The 26,822-nt window shown below is 34.2% G+C and overlaps 1 protein-coding gene across 1 annotated transcript in view; it reads left to right on the forward strand.

Moving 5' to 3' along the window:
* The window catches only part of TMEM65 (transmembrane protein 65), a 55,217-nt gene extending 28,741 nt beyond the window's left edge, over nucleotides 1-26,476 (forward strand). The window contains exons 2-7 of the mRNA XM_036830674.1: nucleotides 10,870-10,914; nucleotides 13,917-13,984; nucleotides 18,317-18,371; nucleotides 19,234-19,276; nucleotides 21,137-21,242; nucleotides 23,289-26,476. Coding sequence (XP_036686569.1) covers nucleotides 10,870-10,914; nucleotides 13,917-13,984; nucleotides 18,317-18,371; nucleotides 19,234-19,276; nucleotides 21,137-21,242; nucleotides 23,289-23,390 — 419 coding nt within the window. The 3' untranslated portion in view covers nucleotides 23,391-26,476. The remainder of the gene's footprint in view (nucleotides 1-10,869; nucleotides 10,915-13,916; nucleotides 13,985-18,316; nucleotides 18,372-19,233; nucleotides 19,277-21,136; nucleotides 21,243-23,288) is intronic.
* The last annotated feature ends 346 nt before the right edge of the window (nucleotides 26,477-26,822 follow it).

Raw genomic sequence — 26,822 nt, forward strand, 5'->3', positions numbered from 1 at the left:
CTTCTTTGGAGAAATGTCTATTTAGGTCTTCTGCCCATTTTTGGATTGGGGTGTTTGTTTCTTTGACATTGAGCTGAATGAGCTGTTTATATATTTTGGAGATTAATCCTTTGTCTGTTGATTCATTTGCAAATATTTTCTCCCATTCTGAGGGTTGTCTTTTCGTCTTGTTTATGGTTTCCTTTGCTGTGCAAAAGCTTTGAAGTTTCATTAGGTCCCACTTGTTTATTTTTGTTTTTATTTCCATTACTCTAGGAGGTGGATCAAAAAAGATCTTGCTGTGATTTATGTCAAAGAGTGTTCTTCCTATGTTTTCCTCTAAGAGTTTTATAGTGTCCAGTCTTATATTTAGGTCTCTAATCCATTTTGAGTTTATTTTTGTGTATGGTGTTGGGGAGTATTCTAATTTCATTCTTTTACATGTAGCTGTCCAGTTTTCCCAGCACCACTTATTGAAGAGACTGTCTTTTCTCCATTGTATATCTTTGCCTCCTTTGTCATAGATTAGTTGACCATAGGTGCGTGGGTTAATCTCTGCGCTTTCTATCTTGTTCCATTGATCTATGTTTCTGTTTTTGTGCCAGTACCATATTGTCTTGATTACTGTAGCTTTGTAGTAGAGTCTGAAGTCAGGGAGTCTGATTCCTCCAGCTCCATTTTTTTTTTTGCCTCAAGACTGCTTTGGCTATTCGGGGTCTTTTGTGTCTCCATACAAATTTTAAGATGATTTGTTCTAGCTCCGTAAAAAATGCCATTGGTAATTTGATAGGGATTGCATTGAATCTGTAGATTGCTTTGGGTAGTATAGTCATTTTCACAATGTTGATTCTTCCAATCCAAGAACATGGTATATCTCTCCATCTGTTGGTATCATCTTTAATTTCTTTCATCAGTGTCTTATAGTTTTCTGCATACAGGTCTTTTGTCTCCCTAGGTAGGTTTATTCTTAGGTATTTTATTCTTTTTGTTGCAGTGGTAAATGGGAGTGTTTCCATAATTTCTCTTTCAGATTTTTCATCATTAGTGTATAGGAATGCAAGAGATTTCTGTGCATTAATTTTGTATCCTGCAACTTTACCATATTCATTAATTAGCTGTAGCAGTTTTCTGGTGGCAGTTTTAGGATTCTCTATGTATAGTATCATGTCATCCGCAAACAGTGACAGTTTTACTTCTTCTTTTCCAATTTGTATTCCTTTTATTTCTTTTTCTTCTCTGATTGCCGTGGCTAGGACTTCCAGAACTATGTTGAATAATAGTGGTGAGAGTGGACATCCTTGTCTCGTTCCTGATCTTAGAGGAAATGCTTTCAGTTTTTCACCGTTGAGAATGATGTTTGCTGTGGGTTTGTCATATATGGCCTTTATTATGTTGAGGTAGGTTCCCTCTATGCCCACTTTCTGGAGAGTTTTTATCATAAATGGGTGTTGAATTTTGTCAAAAGCTTTTTCTGCATCTATTGAGATGATCATATGGTTTTTATTCTTCAATTTGTTAATATGGTGTATCACATTGATTGATTTGCGTATATTGAAGAATCCTTGCATCCCTGGGATAAATCCCACTTGATCGAGGTGTATGATCCTTTTAATGTATTGTTGGATTTTGTTTGCTAGTATTTTGTTGAGGATTTTTGCATCTATATTCATCAGTGATATTGGTCTGTCATTTTCTTTTTTTGTAGTGTCTTTGTCTGGTTTTGGTATCAGGGTGATGGTGGCCTCATAGAATGAGTTTGGGAGTGTTCCTTCCTCTGCAATTTTTTGGAAGAGTTTGAGAAGGATGGGTGTTAGCTCTTCTCTAAATTTTTGATAGAATTCACCTGTGAAGCCATCTGGTCCTGGACTTTTGTTTGTTGGAAGATTTTTAATCACAGTTTCAATTTCATTACTTGTGATTGGTCTGTTCATATTTTCTGTTTCTTCCTGATTCAGTCTTGGAAGGTTATACCTTTCTAAGAATTTGTCCATTTCTTCCAGGTTGTCCATTTTTTTGGCATAAAGTTGCTTGTAGTAGTCTCTTAGGATGCTTTGTATTTCTGTGGTGTCTGTTGTAACTTCTCCTTTTTCATTTCTGATTTTATTGATTTGAGTCCTCTCCCTCTTTTTCTTGATGAGTCTGGCTAATGGCTTATCAATTTTGTTTATCTTCTCAAAGAACCAACTTTTAGTTTTATTGATCTTTGCTATTGTTTTCTTTGTTTCTATTTATTTATTTCTGCTCTGATGTTTTTGATTTCTTTCCTTCTGCTAACTTTGGGTTTTGTTTGTTCTTCTTTCTCTAGTTTCTTTAGGTGTAAGGTTAGATTGTTTACTTGAGATTTTTCTTGTTTCTTTAGGTAGGCTTGTATAGCTATAAACTTCCCTCTTAGAACCGCTTTTGCTGCATTCCATAGGTTTTGGGTCGTCGTGTTTTCATTGTCATTTGTCTCTAGGTATTTTTTGATTTCCTCTTTGATTTCTTCAGTGATCTCTTGGGTATTTAGTAACGTATTGTTTAGCCTCCATGTGTTTGTCTTTTTTTCGTTTTTTTCCCTGTAATTCATTTCTAATCTCATAGCGTTGTGGTCAGAAAAGATGCTTGATATGATTTCAATTTTCTTAAATTTACTGAGGCTTGATTTGTGACCCAAGATGTGATCTATCCTGGAGAATGTTCCGTGCGCACTTGAGAAGAACGTGTAATCTGCTGTTTTTGGATGGAATGTCCTATATATATCAATTAAATCTATCTGGTCTATTCTGTCATTTAAAGCTTCTGTTTCCTTATTTATTTTCATTTTGGATGATCTGTCCATTGGTGTAAGTGAAGTGTTAAAGTCCCCCACTATTATTGTGTTACTGTCGATTTCCTCTTTTATAGCTGTTAGCAGTTGCCTTATGTATTGAGGTGCTCCTATGTTGGGTGCATATATATTTATAATTGTTATATCTTCTTCTTGGATTGATCCCTGGATCATTATGTAGTGTCCTTCCTTGTCTCTTGTAACATTCTTTATTTTAAAGTCTATTTTATCTGATATGAGTATAGCTACTCCAGCTTTCTTTTGATTTCCATTTGCATGGAATATCTTTTTCCATCCCCTCACTTTCAGTCTGTATGTGTCCCTAGGTCTAAAGTGGGTCTCTTGTAGACAGCATATATATGGGTCTTGTTTTTGTATCCATTCAGCAAGCCTGTGTCTTTTGGTTGGGGCATTTAATGCATTCACGTTTAAGGTAATTATCGATATGTATGTTCCTATGACCATTTTCTTAATTGTTTTGGGTTTGTTTTTGTAGGTCCTTTTCTTCTCTTGTGTTTCCCACTTAGAGAAGTTCCTTTAGCATTTGTTGTAGAGCTGGTTTGGTGGTGCTGAATTCTCTTAGCTTTTGCTTGTCTGTAAAGCTTTTGATTTCTCCATCAAATCTAAATGAGATCCTTGCCGGGTAGAGTAATCTTGGTTGTAGGTTCTTCCCTTTCATCACTTTAAGTATATCATGCCACTCCCTTCTGGCTTGCAGAGTTTCTGCTGAGAAATCAGCTGTTAACCTTATGGGAGTTCCCTTGTATGTTATTTGTCGTTTTTCCCTTGCTGCTTTCAATAATTTTTCTTTGTCTTTAATTTTTGCCACTTTGATTACTATGTGTCTCGGCGTGTTTCTCCTTGGGTTTATTCTGTATGGGACTTTCTGCGCTTCCTGGACTTGGGTGGCTATTTCCTTTCCCATGTTAGGGAAGTTTTCGACTATAATCTCTTCAAATATTTTCTCTGGTCCTTTGTCTCTCTCTTTTCCTTCTGGGACCCCTATAACGCAAATGTTGCTGCGTGTAATGTTGTCCCAGAGGTCTCTTAGGCTGTCTTCATTTCTTTTCATTCTTTTTTCTTTAGTCTGTTCCGCAGCAGTGAATTCCACCATTCTGTCTTCCAGGTCACTTATCCGTTCTTCTGCCTCAGTTATTCTGCTATTGATTCCTTCTAGTGTAGTTTTCATTTCAGTTATTGTATTGGTCATCTCTGTTTGTTTGTTCTTTAATTCTTCTAGGTCTTTGTTAATCATTTCTTGCATCTTCTCAATCTTTGCCTCCATTCTTATTCCGAGGTCCTGGATCATCTTCACTATCATTATTCTGAATTCTTTTTCTGGAAGGTTGCCTATCTCCACTTCATTTAGTTGTTTTTCTGGGTTTTTTTCTTGTTCCTTCATCTGGTACATAGCCCTCTGCCTTTTCATCTTCTCTATCTTTCTATAACTGTGGTTTTTGGTCCACAGGCTGCAGGATTGTAGTTTTTCTTGCTTCTTTTGTCTGCCCTCTGGTGGTTGAGGCTATCTAAGAGGCTTGATGGGAGGCTCTGGTGGTGGGTAGAGCTGACTGTTGCTGTGGCGGTCAGAGCTCAGTAAAACCTTAATCCACTTGACTGTTGATGGGTGGGGCTGGGTTCCCTCCCTGTTGCTGTGGCGGTCAGAGCTCAGTAAAACCTTAATCCACTTGACTGTTGATGGGTGGGGCTGGGTTCCCTCCCTGTTGGTTGTTTTGCCTGAGGCAACCCAACACTGGAGCCTACCCGTGCTCTTTGGTGGGGTTAATGGCAGACTCTGGGAGGGCTCACGCCAAGGAGAACTTCCCAGAACCTCTGCTGCCAGTGTCCTTATCCCCACGGTGAAACAGAGCCACCACTCGCCTCTGCAGGGGACCCCCCAACACCAGCAGGTAGGTCTGGTTCAGTCTCCCCCAGGGTCACTGCTCCTTCCCCTGGGTCCCGATGCACACATTACTTTGTGTGTGCCCTCCAAGAGTGGGGTCTCTGTTTCCCCCAGTCCTGTCAAAGTCCTGCAATCAATTCCCACGAGGCTTCAAAGTCTGATTCTGTAGGAATTCCTCCTCCCGTAGCCGGACCCCCAGGTTGGGAAGCCTGACGTGGGGCTCAGAACCTTCACTCCAGTGGGTGGACTTCTGTGGTATAAGTGTTCGCCAGTCTGTGAGCCACCCACCCAGCAGTTATGGGATTTGATTTTACTCTGATTGCGCCCCTCCTACCGTCTCACTGTGGCTTCTCCTCTGTCCTTGGACGTGGGGTATCCTCCTTGGTGAAGTCCAGGGTCTTCCTGTCAATGATTGTCCAGCAGCCAGTTGTGATTCTGGTGCTCTCGCAAGAGGGAGTGAGAGCACGTCCTTCTACTCCGCCATCTTCGTTCTCCTTCACCTCTTTGTCTTTAATTTTTGCCACTTTGATTACTATGTGTCTCGGCGTGTTTCTCCTTGGGTTTATCCTGTATGGGATTCTCTGCACTTCCTGGACTTGGGTGGCTATTTCCTTTCCCATGTTAGGGAAGTTTTCGACTATAATCTCTTCAAATATTTTCTCTGGTCCTTTCTCTCTCTCTTTTCCTTCTGAGACCCCTATAATGCAAATGTTGTCATGTTTAATGTTGTCCCAGAGGTCTCTTAGGCTGTCTTCATTTCTTTTCATTCCTTTTTCTTTAGTCTGTTCCACAGCAGTGAATTCCACCATTCTGTCTTCCAGGTCACTTATCCGTTCTTCTGCCTCAGTTATTCTGCTATTGATTCCTTCTAGTGTAATTTTCATTTCAGTTATTGTATTGGTCATCTCTGTTTGTTTGTTCTTTAATTCTTCTAGATCTTTGTTAATCATTTCTTGCATCTTCTCAATCTTTGCCTCCATTCTTATTCCGAGGTCCTGGATCATGTTCACTATCATTATTCTGAATTCTTTTTCTGGAAGGTTGCCTATCTCCACTTCATTTAGTTGTTTTTCTGGGATTTTTTCTTGTTCCTTCATCTGGTATATAGCCCTCTGCCTTTTCATCTTGTCTATCTTTCTGTAACTGTGGTTTTTGTTCCACAGGCTGCAGGATTGTAGTTTTTCTTGCTTCTGCTGTCTGCCCTCTGGTGGTTGAGGCTATCTAAGAGGCTTGATGGGAGGCTCTGGTGGTGGGTAGAGCTGACTGTTGCTGTGGCGTCAGAGCTCAGTAAAACTTTAATCCACTTGACTGTTGATGGGTGGGGCTGGGTTACCTCCCTCTTGGTTGTTTTGCCTGAGGCTCCAACACTGGAGCCTACCTGGGCTCTTTGGTGGGGCTAATGGCAGACTCTGGGAGGGCTCACGCCAAGGAGAACTTCCCAGAACCTCCGCTGCCAGTGTCCTTGTCCCCACGGTGAAACAGAGCCAGCCCCCACCTCTGCAGGAGACCCTCCAACACTAGCAGGTAGGTCTGGTTCAGTCTCCCCCAGGGTCACTGCTCCTTCCCCCACGTCCCGATGCACACACTATTCCGTGTGCGCCCTCCAAGAGTGGGGTCTCTGTTTCCCCCAGTCCTGTCGAAGTCCTGCAATCAATTCCCACTAGACTTCAAAGTCTGATTCTCTAGGAATTCCTCCTCCCGTTGCCAGACCCCCAGGTTGGGAAGCCTGATGTGGGGCTCAGAACCTTCACTCCAGTGGGTGGACTTCTGTGGTATAAGTGTTCGCCAGTCTGTGAGTCACCCACCCAGCAGTTATGGGATTTGATTTTACTCTGAGTGCACCCCTCCTACCGTCTCACTGTGGCTTCTCCTCTGTTCTTGGACGTGGGGTATCCTCCTTGGTGAAGTCCAGTGTCTTCCTGTCGATGATTGTCCAGCAGCCAGTTGTGATTCTGGTGCTCTCGCAAGAGCTTGTCTGCTATTTCTAACATTTGAGTCACTTTTTAAAAAATTGAAGTATAGTTGATTTACAATGTTGTGTTAGTTTCTGGTGTACAGCAATGTGATACAGTTATACATACATATGCATATTTGAGTCACTTTTGAATTGGTCTCTATTGTTTTTTATCCTGAAAATGAGTCAGGTTTTCCTGTTTGTGTAGTAATTTTGGATTGTATCCTAGTCATTGCTATGATTATTATGTTGCAGAGACTCTGCATCCTGTTTCATTCTTCTGAAAAATATTGACTTTTGTTTATTTGTTTTAGCATGCAGTTAATTGTTAGGCTCAAATTGCAAACTCTGTCTCTTGGGCTGCAGCTCAAATCTTCAGTTATTTTACCTTTAACTGAGATTTTTGGAGTTTTCCCTGCACAAGCGTGGTTTACAGGTCAGCCATATATTTGAACCAAATGTGTATACAGAATTTAGGGCTCCTCCTTTCTGACTTTATTCTTTCCAGGACTCCCCTCTCACTTTCCAGTGGCTTTGGTTACCTTGCACCCTGCCCACTACTTCTTTTTTTTTTTAACATCTTTATTGGAGTATAATTGCTTTACAATGGTGTGTTAGTTTCTACTTTATAACAAAGTGAATCAGCTATACACATACATATATCCCCATATCTCCTCCCTCTTAGGTCTCCCTCCCATCCTCCCTATCCCACCCCTCTAGGTGGTCACAAAGCACCGAGCTGATCTCCCCATGCTATGCAGCTGCTTCCCTCTAGCTATCTATTTTACATTTGGTAGTATATATAAGTCCATGCCACTCTCTCACTTCGTTCCAGCTTACCTGTCCCCCTACCCATGTCCTCAAGTCCATTCTCTACGTCTGTGTCTTTATTCCTTTCCTGCCCCTAGGTTCTTCAGAACCTTTTTTTCTTTTTTTTTCTTTTTTAGATTCCATATATATGTGTTAGCATATGGTATTTATTTTTCTCTGACTTACTTCACTCTGTATGACAGTCTCTAGGTCCATCCACCTCACTACAAATAACTCAATTTTGTTTCTTTTTATCTGCCCACTACTTCTTTAGGCCAGAAAGACTGAAGTTTTTTTATTAAGAGATTTAGTTGGTCTACATGTTGTGGAGTAGGCCAAAAGCTGAGTTAAATGGGTAACTCATTTAGTTCCATTCTTTCTTCTAAGTGTTGATTCCTCTCCAGAATCAACCTACTTTTGGTCATTTTCCAGTGCTTTCAGATATTTATTTATAGTTATAGTTGTTCTGTGCAGGAGGATTGGTCTGATAGAAGATTATTCAGCCAGTATTGGAAGTAGAACCAGGATTTCTTAAGCTAAAAATGGTTGGAGAATATGGTGTGGTGATGTACAATCTTAATAGTCATCTTCTTTTAAAATATTTAGAAAAGAAGAGAGAAATTATGATGCATGTAACACATACATACACACACAGAGTAACTGAAAGAACTGGTTTTTCTAACTCCAAAGTCTGCTTAATAAAACAGTAGATTAGAATACATTTCCATGTAAGTGTACATAGTTTACCATATGTCAGAAGAAAAATTTTATGGTTAAGATGTATATGTAGGGAAATAAAGCTTTGGGGCTTATTATGACTATTTTCAGTGGGGTTAAATTGGCAGCCATGACATTTTAAAACTTGTATAGATTGCTGAAACCTTGGGCTTATTTCCAAGATTGAGTTTTGCTGTGTGTTATACATCTAATGTTTTTAACTTTTTTTTTTTAATTATTTTTAAAATTTATTTATTTTATTGGTTTTATTTTTGGCTGCGTTGGGTCTTTGTTGCTGCTCACGGGCCGTCTCTAGTTGCAGTGAGAGGGGGCTACTCTTCGTTGCTGTGCGTGGGCTTCTCATTGTGTGGCTTCTCTCGTTGCAGAGCACGGGCTCTAGGTACGCGGGCTTCAGTAGTTGTGGCACGCGGGCTCAGTAGTTGTGGCTCGTGGGCTCTAGAGCGCAGGCTCAGTAGTTGTGACGCACGGGCTTAGTTGCTCCGCGGCATGTGGGATCTTCCCGGACCAGGGCTCGAACCCGTGTCTCCTGCATTGGATGGCAGATTCTTAACCACTGCGCCACCAGGGAAGCCCTTTAACTTCTGATATGTATTTTACTTTCTTTCAGTTAACGTAGTAAAGAAGATAATTTATAGTGTCAGAATCCTCAAACTGATCAATTTATGATTCACAATTTTTGATAGATACTTTCCATTAAAATTTTCACTTTCTAGGAAATGTTCCTTTCATATTTACTCTTATTACTCCTTAGGTTCTTTATGATGCAGGAGGCAAAAATCTGTGCTTTGATTTTACTTTAATCTCTGTGCCAGTGGTTTTCTTCCTTGCTCTGTCTCCTTTACTTTATATTTCTTCCTTTTTCTCTATCTTTAAAAAACATTATTTTTCATTACCTTTAATTTTTTAATCCTTATGTGTACTTGGAAAGACAGATTAGGAATACTGGTTACATTATTTGATTTTTTTTTTCCTCTTTACCGCTACACGTTATACATTTGCCTAGCCCTTATCCTTTTGTCTTAGGAGTTGTAAAATATTTTAAATATTTTGCTCAATATGTAAGGAATTTGAAGAAGGAAAAGCAAGGACTCTGTATATTCTCATTATACTGGGAAGGTCCTGCTTGTTGAATTTTTAGGTATTTCAAGATGTTCCAGTCAACTGACAAGGACTTCTCCTCACAGTGTCAGAACTGTAGTGATGATGAGAGTAATGCAACTAGGAAATAGTTCTGGTATGTAACCACTTTTGCATGTTTACTTCACCAGAAAACTCTGTGGAAGTACAGTGATATCTTATATTTCTTGTTAAAAATTTGGAAAACTATTTGCATGCTTTCAAAGTAGATTTTGAAGTAACAGTGCTAGTCAAAGAATGGAAAGTATATTCTAAGCAGATGTAAAATTCTACAAAGTTTTAGGATATCTTCATTTCTTAACTGTTCTAAGAAAGGAAAAACAAAACTTAAACTTGCATTCTTAGAAGTTTCTGAATAATTCAGTAATTGCCTAAACTCTAGGTTTTAGCGTATTTCTTATTGTAAAGTCTTTATGATACTATATGCTTTTTTAGTAAAATAACATTTACTAATATGATTCATACTCCTTTTTATATAGCTTATTAATGGAGATTCACTTGCTTTTTCCTTTTTAAAAAATAAATTCTTCAGTTCTTATGTTGTCATAGATTATAAATAAATATTTTAGAAAATATATATCCAGTTTGTAATGAATTTCCTTGGACCCTTCGGTTGTTTGTACTAAATCTTTAGAGCAGAGCGATCCATGGTTTGGGTTCTTCTGTATAGGTTATCAGTTACTTCTGTTGGATTGAGTGAGGATAAAGAAGGTGGAATTCTCTGCCATTTTACCATAGCTTACTCTTACTTATAAATGGTGAGTTGTTTATTGTTATGCGATTAGGTAGGTAGATTCTTTGTAATAATTGTTAATTTTTAGATTTAATGATGGCACTTGAAGTTACTTACTTTGATATATATACTTGGGAAAACTTTCTGTGTTTACTATGACATATATTATAAGTAATATTGCTATTTGTTGAATGATACTCTACTCTTTTGGGTCATTTTATTGTGTAGAATATTCTAATTATCCAGTAGTATAGATTTCAAAACTCAAAATATTCAGTATATTATCTAGGGATATTAATTAAGGAACATAACACAATCTGGTGAAGTTACTGGTGTAATACATTGCTTTAAAATATTATTTTCCTATTTTTAAAGGACATCTAGGTCTACTTGAGTATTATCAGTGTTTGTTTGGGTATGTATTTCTTAAGTCATTTAGGGTTGCCATTTTCAAGAAGGGTGGCTATATTTCTGAAGTTTTTTTTTTTTTTCACTGTAATTTGTGTGAACAGCCTCATTATATAGATACAAGGACTTACAAAAAACCAAAAAGCAAATGATTTACTCAGGGCTATAGGGTCCATGGTAGGCCTGTAACTAAAGCTCAGTTTTGTTTTCTAGCTTTGTAATTTAATCTATACCAAGTAATATTTCCTGTATGGATAACTTTGATCCATTAACCTAAAGATAATTTATGAAAAACTCTGCTATTCTCTCACTTTGTAATTCTGCTGGTATTTTCTTCATTGTAATAAAAAAGAAATCATGCTATAGTAACTAATTCTTGACCACACCCTTTCTTTCCCCTTCAGAAAAATTGGAAGCTCTACCACCCACCCCAGGACAGCTGAGATATGGTAATGGTTCTATAATTGTTAAATATTTGTGCATCTGTCTTTTGGACTTGAAATAACTGTGTTACTCATTAATAGTACAGAAGTCAGTAAGTTAAATCATTCCAGATAGAGTGGATTATCTTATTTATTATGCTGAAGCAAAAAGTTTGTAAACTTGGTTTAAGACATATTACAGTATTATGGAATTTCTAAGATTGTTAACCATATCTATTATTGTTTAAATATTGTTACCATCTAGAGATAGAATTATAGTAGAGGTTTTCTTAATTCCCAAGAAAAAGGGTATGTTTAGTTTGGATTTAAGTTGGGTAATTTCAGAACTAGAATTTCTAGGCTATTTTCTTTGGTGGGGAAAATACTCTGATTTGTTGTTTGTAATAATGAAGACAGTAAAGTTCATTTTAAACCACCAGGAAGAAGAGCTTTACAATGCTGCTGGTGTGCTTTCTTTATTATGATTGGAATAAATATTCAAGGGCTAATACCAAAGTAATGTAAAATAGTTTGGGATCTTAATATAAAGACAGTGGAAGAAGAGAATTATTTAGCGGTGCAGTGAATTTGAATAGGTTGTAAGTTAAAGCTAAATATTAGATGTGATTTGCTAACAACTACTGAGTTAGAGAATAATATTTCCCAAAGGAAACTGAAGAAATTGGTAGGATATCATTACATGCTGGAGAGCAAACTTATATAATTAAAATTTAGTAGCCAGTTCTTTTTAATAGTTCTTTTTACTCTCAGAGGTAGAATATAATTTGTATTAGAAATAAGTAACTTTTCCCAGCTATCAAAACAATTTAAGAATTCTTTAAGATGTTTCTTTCCCAGGTAATCTTTTTTTATTCTTCTAGCCTGGATTCATACAATCAATATCCATAGCACTGTATAATGCTATTACCATTCTGGGGGTCATATTGAAATTACCTGCTTATATGGCTGTGTTATCATACCCAAACTTCTTGAGGGCTGGTAACCAAGTATCTTTGTATCTCAAGTGCCCTGTGGAGTGTCCAGTACGTGTTTATTTGACTTTCTGAAACTTACAATTTTCCTTTGGAATGAAAATAAATTTTTATTTACAGGACACATTTACTTAGGTCTAAACATCAAAGCATAATATATTTTATAGTTCCAGGTAATTATTATAGCCGTGTAGCAACATGCCTTGGTTTTATGACCAAGTTTTTACTAAGATAGCAATTAGTCTAATCTTAAACTTAGTTTAATAACCTTGACACCTAATTTTAAGATATTTATAACTAGCCAGTTTTAGAGATGCCATCAAATTAACCCTAAAATGTTTAGTAATCCCAAAGGTTTCATAGTTACTTTGCCATATTTACATTTCAAAGATGATTGAGATGTCTGGAGAGTCTTCTCTCCAGATATACATTTAAGTAGCTCTCTTTTCACTGTAAATGTTTCATATGGTGAATTTTAAAAATTTCATTATATTCTTTTGACATGTCAAATCTGTAATATTTTTTTGAAATTCTGTATGTGTTTTAGAAGCTGATTATTATAAAATTTTGAATGTCTGGTCATTAAGCAGCTGGATCTAGGCAAAAGTCAAAGAACTAAGTCTAGACTCTTTAATTAAAAAATCCCATTTCATTAATGTGCCACTTGATTTTTATCATCTTTCATAACTTTTAAAACAATATGCTTTATAATTTAAAAGATGCTGCTTTTTACCTGGGACATTCTTATGTGATAACAAGAAGAACTCTGAAATGACCTAGGATATATACTATTTTCCCCCTTGATCTTAGTCTTCGACAGTGCTTGTGGGTAGAAATGTTTCTTGTTTTACTGGTTATTAGCCTTCCCTGATTGGGGTAGAGTGGTATCAAATTTTCATAACTTCTGGATTATATTTTAATTATACTTTCTGTGGACTTAACTGTATTAAAAGAAAAAAGATCTAAAGGCACTGAACACATATATAACCAATTGGTTTAAGGGACTATTTTTTGGATGTGGTATAAAACTCAGAGCCTTGATGTTTATTTTTAAAAAGTCCTCAGTTGAATGGATGTTGACTATACCTTGGCAAATTTATAGAATAACTAGAATAAAGTCTTAACTATCCCCAGCTTTTAATCTGTTTCACAGTCTTCCTTCAATTCTCTTAATCTGGAATTCTCTTCCTTTCCAAGTTAGTTGTCCTCAACTTATTTAACTAATGTTTATTGAGCATCTACTGTGCACTAGGCATTTTGCAGTGTGCTGAAGATGTAAATAGGAAAAAAAATGAAGCTAAATATATTTTTAAAATAGGTATTAGTTCTTCCTAGTTACACTTCTGTTTTCTCAGGTCATTCAGATTATGTACTAGATAGGTAGGGTGAGATGTGCCTTTGGTAGGAAGAGATCAAGTTACATTTTCATTTAAATCAAATATTGTTTGTTTTATTTGGTGAAAGCTATCAGGGATACTGATGTGTTGATGGGGGAAAGAGGACTTTGAACACAGATGTCTAAGACAGATGAGATAATCACATTTTCCTAACATTTGTTTAAAAAATTGTTTAGTGAGTGTAAGTGACCAGATAGCTTCCCTGATATTTGATTCAGAACACTTTTTATTATTTCTAATATGGAGATCAATTTTATGGTATCAGTTGTTAGGTCTAAGAGAGAAAAAGATTGATGTCAATAGTAATTTAACAGGTAAAACATGGTACTCATGTATTTATTTGTTCTGTCATTAACTGTATGTAATTTGTACGTGTGTGCGTTGCCAATAAGGAAACACAAAAGCCTAACACAATTAATTTTACATGTTATGTGTTTTTTATTTTGTTTTTTCCCCAGTATATCTTCCACCAAGTATATAAACAGAGGACAAGCAGAATCTTTTGTCTATGGGGAATGGAAAGCAAATTCCAAAACTTAAATCAAATCTATTTATGAGAGTTTAATCATATGGTCTGTTTTTGTCATTTTAAAATTATAGAAATCTTAAAACATATTTTTCTGTTTTTGATGTTTTTCAGTATTCATCCACAATGCGATACCTTTCATAGGGTTTGGCTTTTTGGATAATGCAATTATGATTGTTGCAGTAAGTTCTTTCAACCCTTCTATTTTGAGTTAATAAAGAAATTAATGTGGTCTAAATTTTCCTAATAATTTACATATTGTAGCTATAAAGTTTTAATTAATATCATAATGAACAAGGCTATTTTAAACTATATTTCAGGTTAATTAGACTGTAGCTCAATTTTTAAGGCATCATATCTATTAATCATCAAGACTTTTGGTAAAGCATTGACAATAATAAACACATATTTATTGGGTCTATTTTATCCTGTTCTAGTTTCAACATTCTTACTAAAGAATAAAGTATGTAAAATTTTCTAATGTTCTTTCATTGTATCAGCAGTTCTCATCATGTGTATGTTATTAATTAGTTCCTTGTCCAGTTTTCCCATACAAAAATGTTTTAAAGGGTGTTTGGATATACAGTCTATCCATTTAACCCAAAGATGATTTAAGTTTCAATTCAGAATACTGTGAATAATGAACCCTTCAGTCTTTGTTCCATCGTAGTGTTAAAAAGTTCTCCTTTGCTGAAGTCATTTTAATTTAAGGTTGTTTCTTGCAAGTATTGTTTAGTCTCGGGGATGGCTGATTTATCTTTCTTACTCTTCTGTGACACTTTTTGTCACTAGATAACCAATATTGGATCCAGATTATAAAGTCATGATGAAAATGCAAGTCTTCTGAAACTGCCCAGTGCTCTATCCACTTCTCTTCACTGACTCAAACTTTTAAAAAGTTCTATAAATTCTAGATATTTTGTAGGAGACCGCTCAAAAAAGAAATGGAATGATTTTAGGACTATTGAATGTGAGGGAAATATATTTGAGAGATGCCAGGGTTTTTTTTTGTTGTTGTTGTTTGTTTTTGTTTTTTGTTTCGGTGTTTTGGAGGTCACATGTACTATAGATGGATACAAATAGAATATTTAGTTTCAAAATAAGGATAAAAGTATAATTTACATAGTATGGATTATAAAATTTGCTTAAAAAATATCTAAAATTGGTTCATTCAAGAATGGTTTTCTTTGGTATGTAGTCTCACCTTATGTCCAGATTGATAGGGATCAGATATCCAGAAAGTCTAGACATTCACCTGGTTGAGGAAACACAGGGTTCACACAGCAGGAAGGTATCTTGCTCCTTAAGCAGTCACAGAAGATACTGTAGCATGCACATAATTTGAAGGTGATAAGCACCCATTAGATACATAATTCTTTAGCAAAGTAGTCTGGTAAGAGCCTCTAAAATATAATTTCAAAACGCTAGTTTTTTTGACTGATTATGACATTTTCCTATTATGTATATAAAAATCAAGTTGGCTATTTTATATATCTGTGAATATGAGAAACTTATTCAACCATACCATACTACCTTTTCTGAAATTACTAAAACCTTGAGTTGGTTAGATTATTTAAATAGTTAATGTAAATAAAGTCTAATTGTAATGAAATCCCCACTATGATGAATTTATAAGCTATAGTTTAAGATTTGATGTGTTCTTGAATAGATTGTCTGAATTAAAGCTTCTCTGTTTCATTTTTACACTCAATATTTTAGATTCTCTTTATTGACAGCTGGTACCTCTCATTCTACCATCTTAATAATCATTTGTTTTTTTCACCTCAGTTGGGCAGACCTTAGATATTCAAAGGATGAAAGACTGTCCTTGCTACAGGGAAGTGTTGAGATGATATATTTTGCATAAAGAGGGGTGCAGGGAGATTTTGAAGAGATATCAGAATAGGGAAACTGGGTAGTTTCTTAGATCCTGAATAAGACCTTCACAGTATGGTCTTATTATTTCTTTGAAATAAATATCTAAAGTAACAGATATCTGTGTTTAAATACAGATACCAACAAGACAAAACAAACAGAACAACCACATTCTAGAGTCAAATTATTGTAATGTTCCTATTTTGTATTACTCAGGCCTGTGTCTCATTATTAGTGTAACTGAGAGTGGACTATTTTTCCAGGCCTGAGATGGTTGACTCTAATTCAGTAATATTTGTTTTTCTGGTTTACATTGAAATCCAGTTTCAGGAACGTATCACCCGTTTTTTATTTATATAGTACTGAAATAAATAATTAAACTACTGGCTTAAACCTGATTAAGAGTAATAGATATGGCAAAAAATATTATCCTGTGATAATTGCAAAATAATTCAAGAACAGTTAAATTTTCCAAAGAGGCTTTTTAATAGACTGCTAAGACTAAAATCCATAAATAATATAACTGTAGGATCTATGAAAAGGGAAATAAGTGAACATTATTATCTTAAGAATGTTTTTCACCTTTTTTTTTTTTAAAACAAAACAAAACAAAACACTGATTGCCTCCAAACATTGTAGGATAGCTATGACTGTTTGAAGATAGTAAGTCAAGAAGATATTTCATTCTTCTTTTCTATCATGCCATTTGATGTTTTTCCTGTTCGGTATACTCTCTTAACTGCTACCCTAGTTGTAGTCATGTAAACAAATTCCTATATAACTTCTCATAGTAGGCTTGACCTTTATTCTTGGCTGCTGTTCATACTAAGCTTTTGATTTCATAGTTTTTTATTAAATTTTTATATTATTGGGATTGCTTTTTATAACTTATATTATAGTGGGTTTTGGGGGGATTATTTGTCTTACAATTTAATTAGGATAGAATTGATTAAAATTCTAGCATAGATTAATCATATTAAGGTGATGAACCAAGTATAACTTTAAGACAACTAGTATTAGGTTTATTTATAATTTCTACCTCACCTGTTAACATAAAATTTGATGTAACTATGGGAAAAAGGAAAGGAGTGGATAGTCCATTGCCTTCAAACCGACCTTGACTTTATATGAGGCTTTTCATGCTGCTTGAAGGATCTTTGCGTTCTTAAATTCAACCAAATGATTAAGCACTTAAATGCTTTATAAATACATGTATTGGCAAACAGATTTTTGGGGGGTCATTTCTAATGATTCATTTCTAATGATTCATTGATGTTAAAGATGCTGTATTTATTTTTTTATACACTATAGCTGTCAAGTGCTTCTCTTCTATAGTAATGCTCCTGATTTTTTGGGTTCCATATATAAAGATACTTCTTCATGCCTGTTTTCTTCTTCAGAAATCTGTTTCTTTGGGTATCTTTACAACCTTGTAACTTTAAGTGCCTGGGAGACTTTTGTACATCATGCTGTTTGGTCCATACTCTACAAGAATTATATTTTAAAGGAGTGGAATCAACAGGCCTAGGGGAAAGAAGATTGAGGAAATTAAACTTAGCTTCTCTTCAATTTTGTAAATAATTGAGTAATACAATATTTCTATATTACCAGATAGGACATTCTTTTTTTTTTTTTTCTCCACAAATATCATTGAGATTTGTAGGGCATTCTTTTTTATTCTCCATAAGTAGTATTGAGATTTTTTAAAAAGTTTTAGAAATTTTCAAGCATCAGTATTCAAGAGAGCTTTTGAAATTAAGTCCACTTATGGCCGAATTGTGTAAGGATTAGAACTGAATTAGCACAGTAGATTGTAGGATTTCTTCTTTATTCTATGCAATAATCCATTAGAATGGTTTAATCTTCTTCACTTCAGTTCCTTCTCTTTAAAGTAGAAGTAAAAATACGAGCCCCTCTTTTCTTTAGAGAAATGAGATAGACATAGAAAATCTTAAACTCTCAATAAATTCAGTGGAAATACAGTGGAACCTCATTTTTGCTGTAGCTCTATTGTATTAAATGCTATTGTTGCTTATAAATGAATCATACAGTCTCATTACTTAACGGTTAAAGAACTAAGTGTTTTAAGGATAATTTTTGAAGTCTGATTTTTTGGGTCCCTAGAAACTGGTTTTGTCTGTCTTTTAAATCTTTTATAGGGTAAATATCAATAGTATAGTTGTATCATTCAGAATTTAAAATTTAGGTGAGTTGGTTGTCTTTGTGTTAAAAGCATTAAAACAACTTTCTGTGGTAAGAAAATATAAACTCTAGATTATTAATTATGAATTATATTGCTATGTGTGTTGCTATTTTTTATTTTTATGAAAGCCTAATTTTAATAAATAAAATATTGATGTTATTTCTGCATGAATGCATATATTGGGTTGGCCAAAAAGTTCGTTTGGGTTTTTCCATAACCTCTTATGGAAAAATCCGAATGAACTTTTTGGTCAACCCAATATTTAATAATTAAGTGAATTGCTGTAGTATATGTGTATATTTATGCATATTTTATATATATAATTTTGCTGATAACACATTGATTATTTTACCTCTTTTTATTAATGTTTTGCTATTCTTTGATAGTCACTTCAGTTTTAATTTTTAAGATTAATTTCTTTGTAATCATTTTTCAGGGAACCCATATTGAGTTATCTATTGGAGTTATTTTGGGAATTTCAACTATGGCAGGTATTTAATAATAGTAATGTTATTATTCCATTGTGTATGTATGAAACATTTTAGTAGGTTAGGTTTAGAAGAGGATACTTTATTTGAATGAGTTTATTCACTGAGATGTCTCTTAGTTTATCTACGTAATCCTATTCCTCTAATTTTTAATTTCGTATATGTAGCACATATTTTTCTGAGAAAGTTTAGGTACTTTAAGTTAGTTAATGGGTAATAATAATCTACTAGATTGACTATATTAAAAATTTTTTTCTCTTAATTCAGTGTTACCCTAAAACCTTCCTACTCTTTTTCTCTATCAAATTATTTATTTTCAAGTTGGGCAGAAAAGTCAAGGAAGGAAATACAAGATTGAACACCTAATTTGGTTCTATCTCCTCTTTCCCCCCAAATACCACTGTACTCTTCATGATGGTGACATTTGGGAATGATTCTGTGTTGTTTTATTCTATGGAACACGTGAAGTAGATGAGTTAATGAAAGAGACATTTCCTCTCCTTGATTTTCTTGAATGTCATAGCTGTACATATAGCTTTACTCTTTAACTTTCAAGTATTCAAATTCCCTTAAATATTATCTGAAAGTTAAACTACAAAATATTGTACAGGTGTTTTAATACTGAAACCAAAATGGAAACTGGCTGCCACATTAGAAAAAACCTACTACTTGATGGAGGTAGAATACTATAATCTCAGAAATATTGTGTTCTATTTTGGAGATCTCAAGATTCAGAGCTGTCGAATGAACTACTTTGGATATTGTCATTGTAGTTTAGAAATGTGATAACTCTTCCAGAGCAGTGCTTTATTGATTTTTCTGACTTCTATGTAATAATTCACTTGTCCATTTTTCATTTTTTTAGCTGCTGCTTTGGGAAACCTTGTGTCAGATTTAGCTGGTCTTGGGTAAGTTCATTCATTTATTCATTTGTGCATGTGTGTACTTGCTCTATTTCTCTTCTCCATTCTCCTTTAATTGAGAAGGATTTTAAAAAGGGACATTTATTTTTGCATGTGTGTTTTATAACTAAATTTTTAACTTTAATGTTTCTAAATCAATAGCACTAAATCTTTGGTGTGCATCAAATATAGATGTCTCGCTCACATCCCAGTCATGCAGAATTAGTGTCTCTGGGGATGGGACCCTGACATTTGTGTTTAATAATCTTCTCAAGCAATTCTGATATGTGCAAAATTTTTTCTAAAACTACCATAAGGTAAGTTGAATTTTCATTTACTGAACTGTTTATATGTATTTTATAAACATTTCCAAGGGTGAGACAGGACTAAAAGTAAGAACCCCTATTATTATTTCAGCCCCACCCTCCTCCCACTAAACCCAAAGATAAGAAATATGGCTCAAATGTGAGGATACTGACTGGGCATGTTTTCTAGGGAGAGGAATTTTCAGAGAATAATGGCCAAAACATACAGGGACTTGGCTAGTTTTTTCTCTTTTTATTCCATGTGGCAGGAATGATGAAACAAACTGAGGATGCCTACTTGGAAAAGGCCAGCTTTCTCTCTTTCTGTTTTTACATTCTCTCTTCTAAGCGGCAGATGGCCTGGGCTGCTTCCTGAGCTTGGGGAAGCCTGGGAAGTATAAATTAGACTAAGTTGGCATTAATTTTTGTGATAAACATATTTTCTCTTGCTCAGTCTTTGGTTCTGTTTCTTCCTTTTTTGGTTCATTAGAATGGTAAGTTTTGAGATTTGGATCTGGGCCTAGTAGAGGTCTCCTTAGCCCTATAATCTGGAGAAAAGCGGCTTTATATATGACCTAACTCTATATATTAGACTTCTGCACTGGAGTTTGGGGCCAAAGCTAATGTTACAAACACAGTTTCTTTGTTCTGGGCCAAAGCAGAAATTTTATATTCCTGGAATTCCTGACATAAACCTATAATGATATTACCCCTTAAACATTCCATTTCCCAGTTTCCAACATTAAGGTTAATAATGATAATATTATATAGCTACTGTGACAGCTTTCTATATTTAATAGAATCAAATGATCTAATAGATCTCTAAGGCCATTTGGTTTTAGATTGTATCATTAAACAATTATTTTTTTATTAGAGATAAAGATTTGTTGGGAGTCTTATATTTAAGAACTACTTCTCCTCTGCCTTTTAAAAATAGCATTAGGTAACAAATACCACATTTTATCAATCTTAGTTGCACAGGTTTTTAGAACTTAACATATCTGACATTGGGATCCATCTTATAATTGATGGTATGCATAGTTTAATTGGCAATTTTTTTTCTTTCTTACAGTTCTTAAAGATTGTATCCAATAAGCAATGGCAACTTAGAATTGATAAATACTTGAAATTGCCCTGAAAATTGTAGGCTGTTTTTCTTAGTATATCAATCTGATAAATTTTGGAAATTTTTGTTTTCTGATGATAGTTATTAACTTATATGTTAAAGTGCTTTGCTTTGAATTTGGAATAAATGAATAAATTATAAGTGTTGTAAAAATTTTTATATACCTTTAATTGTTCTTTTTAAGGTAATGGTAGAGAATAATTACTCTAAGTTAATTAATTTACCTGTGTATTAAATATGTCAGTCTGAAAAATTTTAAACCAAATATATTTATACACAATGAAGATGAAAGTTGTAAAAGAATGTTTATACCATTTCTAGAGTGCCAATTACAGGTATAGAATTATCTTATCTTTGTAGTAATTAGTTTTTCCTATGTGAGGACATTGTGTGTCTCTTTAAAAACTTATATTCTGTCCTCTTGTATTTTTAAAGACTTGCAGGCTACGTTGAAGCTTTGGCTTCCAGGTTAGGTCTATCAATTCCTGATCTCACACCAAAGCAAGTTGACATGTGGCAAACACGTGTTAGTACACATTTGGTGAGTACTTTATATGGCTTATGACGGTGAATTTGTGTAGCCAGAGCAAGACACTGTATTCAGTCCCTTGAGAAATTTGAGACTAAAATTGATTTGAGTGGAGTTTTTAACAAAAACTATCCAAGCCTTGGCAGGTTCAGAAAAGCAGTAATTTTTTATTGACTATTTTTTGTAGGTATACTTGATTTTTGAAAAATTCTTTGTATGATTCAGTTACTGTTGAGGAGTATCAATTATGTGCTGAGACTGAAGGACATAAAATGAGTAATAGACTATAGTTCTTTTTAAGGATTGTGTAGGTAAGGAACCAGACATATTAATTATAATTTAGTGTGACATATTCAGTAATAGAATTATGCACTAGATATAGCAGAAGCACCAGGAAAAGAATTAACTCTTTGTGGAGAGAAATTTCTTTTGGTGTGGAGATTTCTTGGTGAGTATTAGATCTAAGCTTATTTTGAAATTATTGATGAGACATTTACTAGGTGAATGAGAGAATTCCAAGTATATTGACTAGCAAGTAGAAAAGCATGAAAACTAACTGGAAGTTCCTAGCGGAGAGAGACAGACTGCATCTGCTTGGACCCTGTCTGTCTCCCTGGTACCTAGCATAGAGTTTGGTACTTTGTAGATTCTCAGTAAATGTCTGTATGAAGACATAAAACTTAATTCAAAAGTGTATAACCTTAATAGTCATCATAGGAATGCATCATTTAAAAATCATTTATAAAAATTAAAAAATATTTTTTTAATGTAGGTGAGATCACAGAAAAATTGTGTGTACGTATACATATAAATATATTGCAATGGGTATACACATATTTGCAGTTTTGTCTAGAATAGATAGCATGGCAGTATCCTATGATTATGCACAAATATTCATATTATTTGATTTCTAAATAAATCATTGAGGAGGAGCTATACACAGAAATGTTTATTGTTCTGTCATTTGCAATGGTGAAAAAGTAGCAATGATTTTTAATGGTAAGGAGAGCTTGAATTCCCTGGTGGTCCAGTGGTTAGGACTAGGTGCTTCCACTGCATGGGGCCCGGGTTCAATCTCTGCTCAGGGAACAAGGATCCCACAAGCCACGCGGTGTGGCCGGGAGAAAAAAAAAAAAAAAGAGCTTTACGTAGATTATAAGTCCATCAATTCAGTGGAATTTAGAAGTTTTTTTATTAAGTTTATGAAACAGTTTGGAAAGGAGTTTATTATAACATGTGTGGCTGGGGGGGGGAAGGAATAAGGCAGAAAACAAAGCTATGTTTACATAATGATTAGACCTACATATAATTAGGTGTACATGGGGATAAATATTGAAAAGGAATATATACAAAGGGTAGCAAATACAAATATGTTGAGAGTACTTGGTGAGATATTTCCTTTCTTCCTATCTCTGACATTTTTAAAAAGTGTTTTTCTACTTGAATACTTCTCTAATGTTAATTTATTTTTTTTTAATTTTTTAATTTTTTTATTTTTTTAAATAAATTTATTTATTTATTTTTGGCTGCATTGGGTCTTCATTGCTGTGCGTGGGCTTTCTCTAGTTGTGGTGAGCGGGGACTACTCTTTGTTGCAGTGCGCGGCCTTCTCATTGCAGTGGCTTCTCTTGTTGCGGAGCACGGGCTCTAGGTGCGCGGGCTTCAGTAGTTATGGCACGCAGGCTCAGTAGTTGGCGCACGGGCTTAGTTGCTCCGCAGCATGTGGGATCTTCCTGGACCAGGGCTTGAACCCGTGTCCCCTGCATTGGCAGGTGGATTCTTAACCACTGCACCACCAGGGAAGCCCCTCTAATGTTATTTTTATGGCAATTTGAAAAAAATTTTTTTTTTCCTTGTTGCTTTGAACTTTACATATTATTTGTTCTAGAACCTTTTGTACATTATTTTTATATTTAAGTTACTATGATCAAAAGAAATACAGTCACAGTTGAATTTTATAGTACATAGTAATTTTTAATTTTTATCAGATACTTAAGCAAGGATTCCTCTTACAGGGGTAAATTAACTGTCAAAAAATCTTTTCTTTTGTTTCCATAGGGCAAAGCTGTTGGGGTGACTATTGGCTGCATTCTAGGAATGTTTCCTTTGATTTTCTTTGGAGGAGGTGAAGATGATGAAAAACTGGAAAAGAAAAATTAACTCTCTTAGGATACCTATAAAAAGATGTAAACTAATGTACCTCAATTATTAAATATGCTGTCACAACATTTAGGAATTAAGACAGTAACAGTGCATAGATATGGGATCAACTAATTCAGCATGTATTATGGAAAACACTAACTTATTGTGGCTTGGTTTTCTTAGGACATCTTTTTTAAAAAACTTTTGTGTAAATTGTTGAAATGCTTTTTCATCAATGGCAGTCAACATTTTACCTTTTCTTTTTCTTTCTTTATACACCAAAATATCATTTAAGTATCAGTCATTGATGTGCTGTGCTGACTTGGGGTTTGCCTATTTGTTACTTACCATGTGTACATGCATGAAAGCATTTTCTGTTGTTGTTCCCTTATAGTTACAATTCAACCTTAAGATTTTTTCCAAATTACTGAAGATGTTTAACATCAGTTAAAGATTTTTTTTACTCTTTTTGGCAACATCAATTTTGTACTGTTTCACAGTAAACATTTACAATCATATAATTTCAGTCATTTAAAAAAAACTCTCACATCTATTCAAAATGGACAGAGACTTTAAGTATTTTAAGTACCTATCACTCATTTTAATTTTCAGACCTTATTGTCTCAAGAGCTGGAGATTAATCAGGATGAACAATTATGTGGTCTCCCTACTACATAAAACCATATATGTTAACAAGTGTATTATTTTGAGTTGGTTTTTTTACCAATTTAATTTCTCAGTTTTGAATAATACATAGTGATTTCTGACTCCTAAGGGAAAGTCATTATTTTAGAGTATTTTTAATGGGGATTGTGGAATTAAGGTGTGAACACTTGGAAAATTAAGAGGCAAAAAAATTTTTTTTTCACAGAAGTATAAAATGGAAACTGTCAAGAAGGTTTATGGTATGAGTGGTGAAGTTGAGGTGATATTTGTAAGGTTAATAAAATACAAATAATACTGTTTGGGAAGGCTTTTCTCCCCCCCAAATGTCTTCTCATCTGAATTGAATGAGTTTGAGTACTCATAATTTTGATATTGTTATATCTTCTTTAGCGGATTTTATTTCTGGATAACTTCTTTTGAGGTGAAAAATAAATATTTTATGTTTTGCTTTTTGCTATATATAGCCTAGTGGTCAAAAGACATATGAGGAGAAATTCTTTCTCCCTTTTTTGGTCCTTTTTCTTTTTTTTGTGGTCTTTAAATCATATTTTAGATTGAAGTTACTTATGTCCAGTCTTGTGTATCTGATTTAGGCATAGATAGGATTCATATCTATACTTGTGAATCATAAATTTTAATTTTATGAACCCTTAAAGTTTGTTAGCATGTGGTCTGTTACACAGGCTAAAAAATTACTCTTAATTGTAAGAGTAGTTGAACACATCATGGGGGAGAAAAACAGAAATTAAAGTTACTATTTGGGCCACTGAAATTATTTATTTTGCTAAATAGATACAAAAGAAGGGAAACTTAAAGATGGCTCTATTTACAGCTACCTTATTTTTAAAGTTTTATTTGCACATATTTACTTTGAGGTCTTATTTTCAGAGGAGCTCTTTTTTCTCATAAGGCAATTTGTCATAAATTCTCTTCTGTGTACTTCAAAATGGTTTTAGTGGTGTCCTTTAATCATAGAATATAAAAATAAATATATAACATTCTTATTATGTACAAATACTATGACAGTCTCATTTGATCAAATTAGAATTTTAAAACTTAACATTTTAAATAGAACTGTGGTTTGTATCTTCCACATAATACCACAGACACACCAAAATTTTTTTTTTATTATTTCAGATGATAGGATTAGAGTGATTATTTTTTTAAAAAAATTTTTTTGGGGGGTAAATGTTTAAGTGCTTTTGTCCCTAACTGTATTGCCAGTCCTTTCTGTTCTCTAAAAACATATTTTATTGTGGTGCTTAAATTTTCTTTTTATTAATTAAATCCCATATCCAGAAACTTTGCCTGTGAGTTTAGAAAGGGCTTTTGATGAGTGCTTTCATTTTTTTTGCTCGTGAAAATAACCCAGTCCTACAGAATCTTTTTAGCTGAGCGTCTGTAGAATTATTTAAAATGTCAAAATATGGAATATATAACCTTCATATTGAAAAGTATTTTAATTTATGGACACAATAAAAATTTGCATCATTCAGGTAATTAGTTAAAAAAAAAAATGGAGCCCTTTTGTCCTTAAACTAAGGTACACATTTTTTTCAAGATCTTATTCTATACTAGTATGGTGCTTTGCACAAAGTGACTTCTGAAAAATGGTTCCCTTTAAGATAATGACTTCATATAATCATTGTTTCATATTACTTGTCACGAGGAATTTTATTTCAGATTGAAACTGGAATTCTTCTCATATTAGCTGTTTCTTTTTTGGGAGCAACTATAACTATGGTTAAATGCAACGTGAGCTGTGTCAGTACTCTTTGTTTGAAATTCATGTTGTCTGTGTATTATGATTTATTGACTTGTTTATGCATGTAAATTGGGTGCATTTTGTTGGCACTGTATGTTAAGTGGTGACCAATGTTTTTACAAAGGAATTGAACAAAGAAAAATACCTTTTAAGAAATTTTGGAATGTGGTTTTGATTTTGAAATTTGATTTTCTTCCTAATCTCAGACAACCCTGGTTATTCTGTAGCTTAAAAGAAATAGGATTAATAAATGCAGATTTGTTACAGGGTTGTAGCAGTGACACTGAGACAGTAAAATGGAACTATTTACCATTTCCCTGAAGTCCACACTTGAGATACAACATTACACATTATGAGAGAAGGATGATTCCCATATTGAGATAATTTGATCTTTAATAGGATGTCAAAAAAGCTTTAGATAGAGAGATTGGCAAAAATTACACTGATGGGTATTTATTTACAGCAGAGATATCCAAGCCTTCTAAATAATAACATCTCATTTACTTTACTCCGTTTTTCCAGAAGATGAATTTTGAAGGTAATGAAAGTTTTATCTTTTACACCAAAAGTTCAGGTAAACCATTTTGAAGTAAATCTTCCTAATTTTAGAATTATATTTTCTTGCCATCTTACGAGTGTATTAAATGTAATATAATGTAATCTTTTTCTTAGTAGCTAAGTGTCATCTTTATGGACATTGTTATTGTGCTGTAATGCAGTACCTTGGGAATCTGGTTTTTATAGTTTTTCATTTTCCTCCCATTTTTTTGCTGCTGTCACTTCTGGCAATTGCTCTCTCTCTCTTTAATTTGCTGCTTCTTGGTTGTGTGGACTTAGAAGCTAGATAGTCAGTCTTACCCATAAATTATTTGGGAAATATTAGAAAATAGTCTGTGGAGCCCGAGTGAGATGATGATGTCAATGATGATGATGATGGTAAATACAATGTTAGCTCCCTTTTATTAAGTACTTATTTGTTGCTATGTACTGTAGTATTTTACATACATAATCACATTTAA

Source organism: Balaenoptera musculus, chromosome 17 (assembly GCF_009873245.2).
Source record: "Balaenoptera musculus isolate JJ_BM4_2016_0621 chromosome 17, mBalMus1.pri.v3, whole genome shotgun sequence".
Lineage (NCBI taxonomy): Eukaryota > Metazoa > Chordata > Mammalia > Artiodactyla > Balaenopteridae > Balaenoptera > Balaenoptera musculus.